This window comes from Eurytemora carolleeae, unplaced genomic scaffold (genome assembly GCF_000591075.1).
Source record: "Eurytemora carolleeae unplaced genomic scaffold, Eaff_2.0 scaffold14, whole genome shotgun sequence".
NCBI lineage: Eukaryota > Metazoa > Arthropoda > Copepoda > Calanoida > Temoridae > Eurytemora > Eurytemora carolleeae.
Genome location: NW_019396079.1, coordinates 1 through 8,015, shown reverse-complemented (window position 1 = coordinate 8,015; position 8,015 = coordinate 1). Strand labels below are relative to the sequence as shown.

The following is an 8,015-nucleotide window of genomic DNA, read 5'->3' as shown; positions in this document are numbered from 1 at the left end:
TATAGTAAACACAACATTCTCAGATAACTCAGAGCGATTTTAACTGTACTGGAATAGTCTAGTTTACAATAGTGAGTCATTGAACGATAAACTTCTAATTTCTTAATTTGATCATTTTAGTGACATTTCAGAAAAGTAGTTATTCCCTGTTAAGAACATAATTATGAAAATGTTAGTGCTAAGCATTAAATACAGTTTATAACGTTGTTATTGTTTCAAGTGAAGATTTTACTTTGGGTCCGTCCTAGGATAAGACTTCTGGACCCACGGCCCCTCCCTGCCCACCCCCCTTCGATCTATTTTATACATGACCTAGAATTCAGCTATTTTCAACAAATAAATATTTATAGTGTATTATTTCAGGGTTAGGGTACATGGGTTGAATTTTCAGTCTTCAGCCATAGTTTCTAAAACATTCATGCTTCTAATTTAAAAACTACTTCGAAAATTTGTAGTTCACGTGGTTAATGACTAGTTGTCAGCATGAGTGTCCTAGGAATAGGTAAAAGTTATTTAATTTTTTCACTTACTGATATTTAATTTTAAAAATATTTTTAATTTGCCTGTTCCTAACAAAAAGATAATTTTTAACATTTTAAAAAAAAATTGGGTCAAATATTTTCCTGGATAGGTTCTGAGGTTTAAAAATTTTTAGATGTAATCTTGATTTATGTACGTTGTAATCTTGATTCATTACGTTGTAATATTGATTTATGTACGTTGTAATCTTGATTTATGTACTTTGTAATATTGATTTATGTACGTTGTAATCTTGATTTATGTTCGTTGTAATCTTGATTTATGTACTTTGTAATATTGATTTATGTACGTTGTAATATTGATTTATGTACTTGCTACTTAGATATCTTAATGTATATTTGAAGTTTATTTATTTATTTATTTTAGATCAGAAATTGCGAAGGAGTTTCAATAAGGTAAGTTAATCCATGCCATTTTATCTCCAGAGCTCAGAAATTTAAATTACCTCGCTTACAATTTTCCTCATTGTGAGCTTACGCTGATCATTAAATTTGGTTTAAATGTCCTTAAATGTTTTTGCTGTTTTTTTTCACTTATTACCGAGTTTAAAAAGTTAAAAATTTAAAAATTTGTGTATTCTTTCATCACATTTATACACTGTCTGATATATAAATAATATACTGTATGCGAAACCGTGGATTTTTTTACTGTAAATTTTTTTTAATCGCTCAGAACCAATAAAGGTTTATATAATAACAATTCTTATGGTACAATAATGACATTATATATGATTTTGATTTTATCTTTCAATAAATTATTATCATTTATATTTAATTCTTTATTTAGTTGAAGTCGTATGGAGGAACGGATAAAGAACCAGACCAAAATGAGGTAAAAATTTATTTAAATTTTTTCTTCTTATTTTTAGTGCTTTACCCTATTTTAATGTTTAGAACACAGATTCTAGTATTTTTCTTCAAACCTTCCTTCATCACTGGGATTCTTGTCATCAAACTTTTATAAACTTTGAATCTGATTCAACCCAGGTAAATTATTGAAAAATGATCGAAATGCTAGGATTCGGTGGTCGATTTTATGGTTGATATTTTGGAAAATTAATTTGTTTCATTTTATGGTCGATTATATTGTTAGTTTGATTGGCCAATCGCTTGACAATTCTTACTGATTGGTCGACTAATTGATTGGTTGGTTGGTTGGTTGGTTGGTTGGTTGGTTGGTTGGTTGGTTGGTTGGTTGGTTGGTTGGTTGAAGAATCATTTTGGTCATTTGAGAATGAATATTTTTGCGATCAGTGTATTATTATTTATAATGAATAAGGTTCAAGACGATGTGATCAACGTTTCAGCACAATTAGAACAGGTAAGACTTGATAAATATCATTTGATTCTCAAACTTCATTAAAAATATCATTTAATTTGAAACCTCATTAAAAATATCATTTAATTTCAAACTTCATTAAAAATATCATTTAATTTCAAACCTCATGAAAAATATTATTTAATTTCAAACTTCATTAAAGATATCATTTAATTTCGAATTTCACTAAAGATATTATTTAATTTCAAATTTCATTAAAAATATAATTTAATTTCAAACTTCATTAAGAACCGTCTTGGGAACGCAGCTTTGTCTGGAGTTTCCCTATAAAAGTCAAACTGCTCAACTTAAAATTTTAAAACCAAACTAAAAACATTTCCTGTGGTTCTTCCGAGTTCCCCAATCAATCAAACAAATTAGTAAAGGGGTTTGTGAGTTATGATCGGATATAAGATTATTTTTCAGATGATAGAACTGTTGAAGCATGAATCTGGTACGTGTTCGACAAATTCTATCTTGGACTATATTCTCTCAGGTGAACCTTGTTACGTTTTATTTTTCAGTCGGAACAAGAAAAAATCAAAATATAAATAAATTCAATTGAAAATTGCCCCCTCCCAAAATAAAATACCAACTCCCATATTTTATTTTATTAATCAAAAGACTGGACCAAAAAAATTGGTTGACGTTAGAATAAAGACAGATTATGATTTAAGATCCATAGTTTTTGAAATATTCTACGCTATAATTTTTTTATTTTAGAAAATGTTTTGGGAGAATTGTCTGCTTGGACTAAATCTCTTCCCTCCTCTCTTGTAGGTTAGTAAAGCAGGCCGCCATATTTACTTTACAGGAGTGTATACTGTATACTGTAAATAATTATATTTTATTCTCTGAATTGGGAGAAACAAATTATTTTATGGTGTATTTTTGGGCAATTTTTATCTAAAACTGTTGAAAAACTCATCAGTTCATGTTCAATTTTTTGCCGAGGGGGGGGGGTGGTTTAATATAGAAAAAACATACACTGTAATGTACACCGTCATATTGGATTTTTTTATTTGAAGCGTCGTCTTCGAATTGAATTTTGATTTGAACATTTCAGGTTCCCTGATAAATTTACAAATTGATTTATACGAGATTCTGATTATGGATAAAGAACGCGGGATCAGCTTACTCTCCCATCAAACAATACTCAGGTCTGTCTGTAACATCACTAAAAATCCTCCAATATTTATAATTAATCTTTAAATTTATAAGGGCGTTTTCTGTCTTGTTTATCAGTTTAATTTAATATTTAGACATTGTTTCACGGTTTATCATTTTTTTTAATAAAAAAAAACTGAATATGTTGATTGATTGAGATGATTTAAAGATTATTTTCTTGTAATTCTTAAAAAATAATTTTCAATGTTTTAATGAAACTTTAATATGTGTGTTTCTAGACCTTTGATATCAATACTGGAACTGTGCGAAGCTCTTGGAATTGATGAGATAGAGGCGAAACTATTAAGTACGTATCTTGGAATTGATGAGATAAAGGCGAAACTATTAAGTACGTATCTTGGAATTGATGAGATAGAGGCGAAACTATTAAGTACGTATCTTGGAATTGATGAGATAGAGGCGAAACTATTAAGTACGTATCTTGGAATTGATGAGATGGAGGCGAAACTATTAAGTACGTATCTTGGAATTGATGAGATAGAGGAGAAACTATTAAGTACGTATCTTGGAATTGATGAGATAGAGGCGAAACTATTAAGTACGTATCTTGGAATTGATGAGATAAAGGCGAAACTATTAAGTACGTATCTTGGAATTGATGAGATAAAGGCGAAACTATTAAGTACGTATCTTGGAATTGATGAGATAGAGGCGAAACTATTAAGTACGTATCTTGGAATTGATGAGATAGAGGCAAAACTATTAAGTACGTATCTTGGAATTGATGAGATAGAGGCAAAACTATTAAGTACGTATCTTGGAATTGATGAGATAGAGGCGAAACTATTAAGTACGTATCTTGGAATTGATGAGATAGAGGCGAAACTATTAAGTACGTATCTTGGAATTGATGAGATAGAGGCGAAACTATTAAGTACGTATCGCGTTAAAAAGTAAAAATGCTAATAAGTAGAATTACAAAGATTGTTTTATTTAAGGCGACTCATTTATTTATTAAAAAACAAAAGATTTTAGTTTATATTTATTCTATTCTATCTATCTTCTCTTCATATTTAAGAACTTTTTTATTTTCTTAAATAAATCTTGAATAATTTATCCATTTAAACTCAAACGATGTTTGTTTAGATTTAATCTACGACCTATCTACTCTTCTAATTGAGTCCCCAGAACTAATTGAACTATTTCTATCTTCATCATCAACATCTAAGGAATTAATTGACTAATATGCATTAAATAATATATATTGATAAACATTGCGCATTTTTAAATTGTAATTATATCGTTTTGAGGCTCTTTTGATGGTCTAAATACAAAGTGTTGACAGTTGAGATTTAAAGGCTAAATGCATGAATTAATAAAAAAATATTTTACGTTAATAGTTCGACAAATCAAGATGATAAATAGAAACATTTGTAACTTGCTGATTTAAATATTAATTGATGGATTGAGCAGAGGCTAATTTTGTTTTCGCTTCTAACTCCAAACCTGCACAAAACAGGTAGAAAATAAATATTGTAAACTTAGATAATGAATAAATATGATAACAACACATTCTCTTCTTTAGCAATACATTGGATATGTCAGACTTGTCACTTATTCATTGGAAGACTTACTTTAAGATATTTAGTGATTGATTGATTGATTGACGGATTGATTTACAATACTGACAATACGAAACCCACTAAACAATCCCATTAATTTTAACTTGCTTGATAAATTATTAGTAGTAGTATTGACGGAACTCTCACTAATGATATATAGACGACGAAAAATCACCAAAATCAACTAGATTTAAATATTCCTGTAGGTTCTTGGTTAAAGGATTGTCAATTAATAATCTAATCCTTTAGAAATAGGATTACTTGAGCGTAGGTCCTTCAGTTTAAAGTTTTGTTTAGGATTGTCTGGTCAGCGTGCACGGGAAGCTGTTCTAATTTATATATCAATGAGCTGTAAACATAAAATTGTGGAAAACTTAATAGGTATTTTTAACAACTAGTCAGATTTTTTTAAGAAAATCTTTTTATATAATCTCAACTTTTCAAATAGTTCGAATCCCTAGAAACTTTTTCAATTTTTCTTAGCTTCTTGAAACTTACCACAGGAATTATAATAACAATAATAATGTACAATGTACATTTTACAGTAGGTTGGGTCTATTTTGGAACCGAGCTTAGGCCTACCCTAGTGGAATATCTACTCTTTTGCACAGTTTTCTGTCTCTAAATGGTTTAAAAATTAAGGAATCACTATGAAATAAACTTTTTTGAATTCAGTGTTTTAAGACGGATCTTGTAATACTCTTATCGATATTTTTGAGGAATTTGTTTTGTTGGTTTAACTTATGACTTCTTTGAAACTTGCAATTTATATCCCGCAAACACCCTAAGCATAAAGGGGGGAAATCGACCCACCCTATGGTATACTGTACGCTGTACAGGTATACTGTATGCTGTACAGTATACCACACACTATCCTGTCAATTGTTAAGTTTAGGAAATTATTATTTTAGCACAATCAAATTTTTGTTTGATTCTGGCCACCGGACTATCCGCTCTTTTTTCGGCGCTTCCTAGGTAAATTATTTTTAAATTTTTTTTTATTTAATTAATTAATTAATAAATTTTCATTTTTTTATTCTTATGTAAGATTGCCCTATACAATCAAATCAAATCAAGAAGCCAAGGGATTGTCCAGCAGCTGCTTGATAACTTGTTAAGTTATAATTAATATTTTTTACATTTATAATTTGTTTTAGTTCTCTTGATGTTGATCATCCCTCCTGGCACAAACTTGACATGTCCGATTGTCAGGTACTAAAATGTCATCTTCAGATCTCATCCAATAAAAGGAATACATAAAATACAAAATAAACTGGATCTGAGTCCGGATCTGGTGAGCTAAAAATTTCAAATCCCGAGTATTTCGTAGATTTCACATAAAATATTTAAAACTATAAAGTATGATATTTATATTTACAAGCATATGAAAACCAAACATCTTTTAGGGATTACAGAAAAATTAGATTTAAAAATTTGTTTGCATATTTTTATTATTATTTTTTGTAGATGATTCCTGAACTGGATTCAATGATGACCAGTTTTGAGCTTTGTTCTGCTGTAGTAGAGGTGAATAGAATACGTAGATGGGTTTTCATCAGTTTACAACTGATGGATGCACCCTGAACAGTTTGATTGATCGATTGATTGGTTGATTGATTGATTGGTATATTAAGTTATTAATCAATATCTAAATATTCATTATCCACTGTATCTATCAATAGCAGAGGCTGAATCTTATGCTTAATGCATTATGTGATTGATTAATAACAAGATATTCATTTTTAATGGATTAATTGATTGATATCTGGATATCTCCTCTATCCATCCTGAGCTGAGAACTTTGTGTTGGATATTAACAATCCCGACTGCTTGATCTCTATATCAACTGTGGACACTTTTAATTTGAATATCATTTCGTAATCTCTTCATTTCAGTTACTATTTCAGCGTACAATTGATCTGCAGATTATCAAAAGATCAAGATCAATCATTTATTTCGATAAAAGTATTCCCAGCTCTAAACTGATTGATTTATTGATAAATATCTGGGTATCGCCTGTTTCTATTCTAAACGGATTAATTGATTAATATATATGTAGATATCCACAATATCCATTAGTTCCCAACTATTGGATCTAACCCTGAAGTGGTTAATTGATTACTTACTTGTTTACTTGTGTGGTGGTTTGCAGGAGACCTCTGGGTCCATGGTGCAAACGTCTTTGGTGTCCTCTGGAAACTGCGTGACTTTCCGATAAGTTATTCATCTCAATGCTTCGTAACACAGTTCCTTTAAGCACAGAAAGATAGTTTAAATGACTAATTCCTCCAATTTAGTCTTGAAAATGGTGACATTCCTGGACTCCTTGACTTCAATTGGTAAACTATTCCAAAGTGAAACCACTCTGACAGAAAAGAAATTCCGTCTAATATCTGTCTTAAATCTTCTTGCGATCAGGTTCTTATTGTAGGAAGTATTTCTGGTCAGTCTAGTGTGCTGGTTATCAACAGTACGAAACCAAATTGACGGGTTGACCTTGTCAAAACCGTTGAGAATCTTGAAGGTTTGCACTAAATCATAGCGTTTCCTACGGATCTCAAGGGTTGTAAGACCAAGTTCAATTAATTTGTCTTCATATGTTTTGCTCCTTAGTCCAACTATCATGTTTACAGCTCTTTTCTGAACTCTCTCTAAAACCTCTATGTCACCAACTAGCCATGGTGACCATGCAGGTATAGCAAATTCCAAGTGACATCTAACGAACTGTTTATACAATTGAAGAAAAACCTTTTTGTCCCTGTACATAAATGCTCTAGAGATTTGGGTGAGAACTGCTGATGCTCTTCTAGACGCATGGGCACATTGCAATGATGGTTTCAGATTGTCATTGATGATAACACCAATGTCACGTTCATTGTCTACTACCTGTAGAGGTTGACCTGCCATAGTGTAGACGTTTTTGATGTTATTCCTCCCAATATGCATAATCTTACATTTTCCTATGTTGAATTTCATGCACCAAATTTCAGACCATTCAATCAGTTTGTTTATGGCTAATTGCAGACAGTTGATATCTTCCATTGAATCCGAACGATGACCTAATTTAGTATCATCTGCAAACTTAAGCATTATGTTTATATTCTCTACAAAGTCATCAAGATCGTTTATGAAGATAATGAACAGCAGGGGACCCAAAACTGATCCCTGGGGAACGCCGCTTTCTACACTCGCCCATTCCGAGAAACACCCGTTCAGGACAGTTCTCTGTTTTCTGCCTGTCAACCAAGAATCTATCCACTTTAATAAATCACCTTTGATGCCGAGTGTTTCCACCTTAGCCAATAATCTCCTGTGCGGAACTTTATCAAAAGCCTTGCTGAAATCAAGATACAGAATGTCTACAGGAGTGCCATTATCAAAAAATTCAGTGATTTTTTCCAGAAACTC

At 31.0% G+C, this 8,015-nt stretch overlaps 1 protein-coding gene across 1 annotated transcript; it reads left to right on the top strand.

The window, feature by feature from the left end:
• The first annotated feature begins 375 nt into the window (after positions 1-375).
• LOC111715968 (UPF0518 protein GK23746) lies at positions 376-6,206 on the top strand. Its single transcript, XM_023491377.1, has 15 exons — positions 376-502; positions 907-935; positions 1,327-1,371; positions 1,434-1,526; positions 1,819-1,860; positions 2,284-2,353; positions 2,581-2,637; positions 2,924-3,017; positions 3,264-3,331; positions 4,132-4,214; positions 4,459-4,504; positions 4,905-4,988; positions 5,519-5,582; positions 5,765-5,819; positions 6,075-6,206. Exons 1-15 carry the CDS (start codon positions 484-486, stop codon positions 6,189-6,191), a joined length of 966 nt encoding a protein of 321 aa, XP_023347145.1. The 5' UTR covers positions 376-483; the 3' UTR covers positions 6,192-6,206.
• Positions 6,207-8,015: the final 1,809 nt, after the last annotated feature.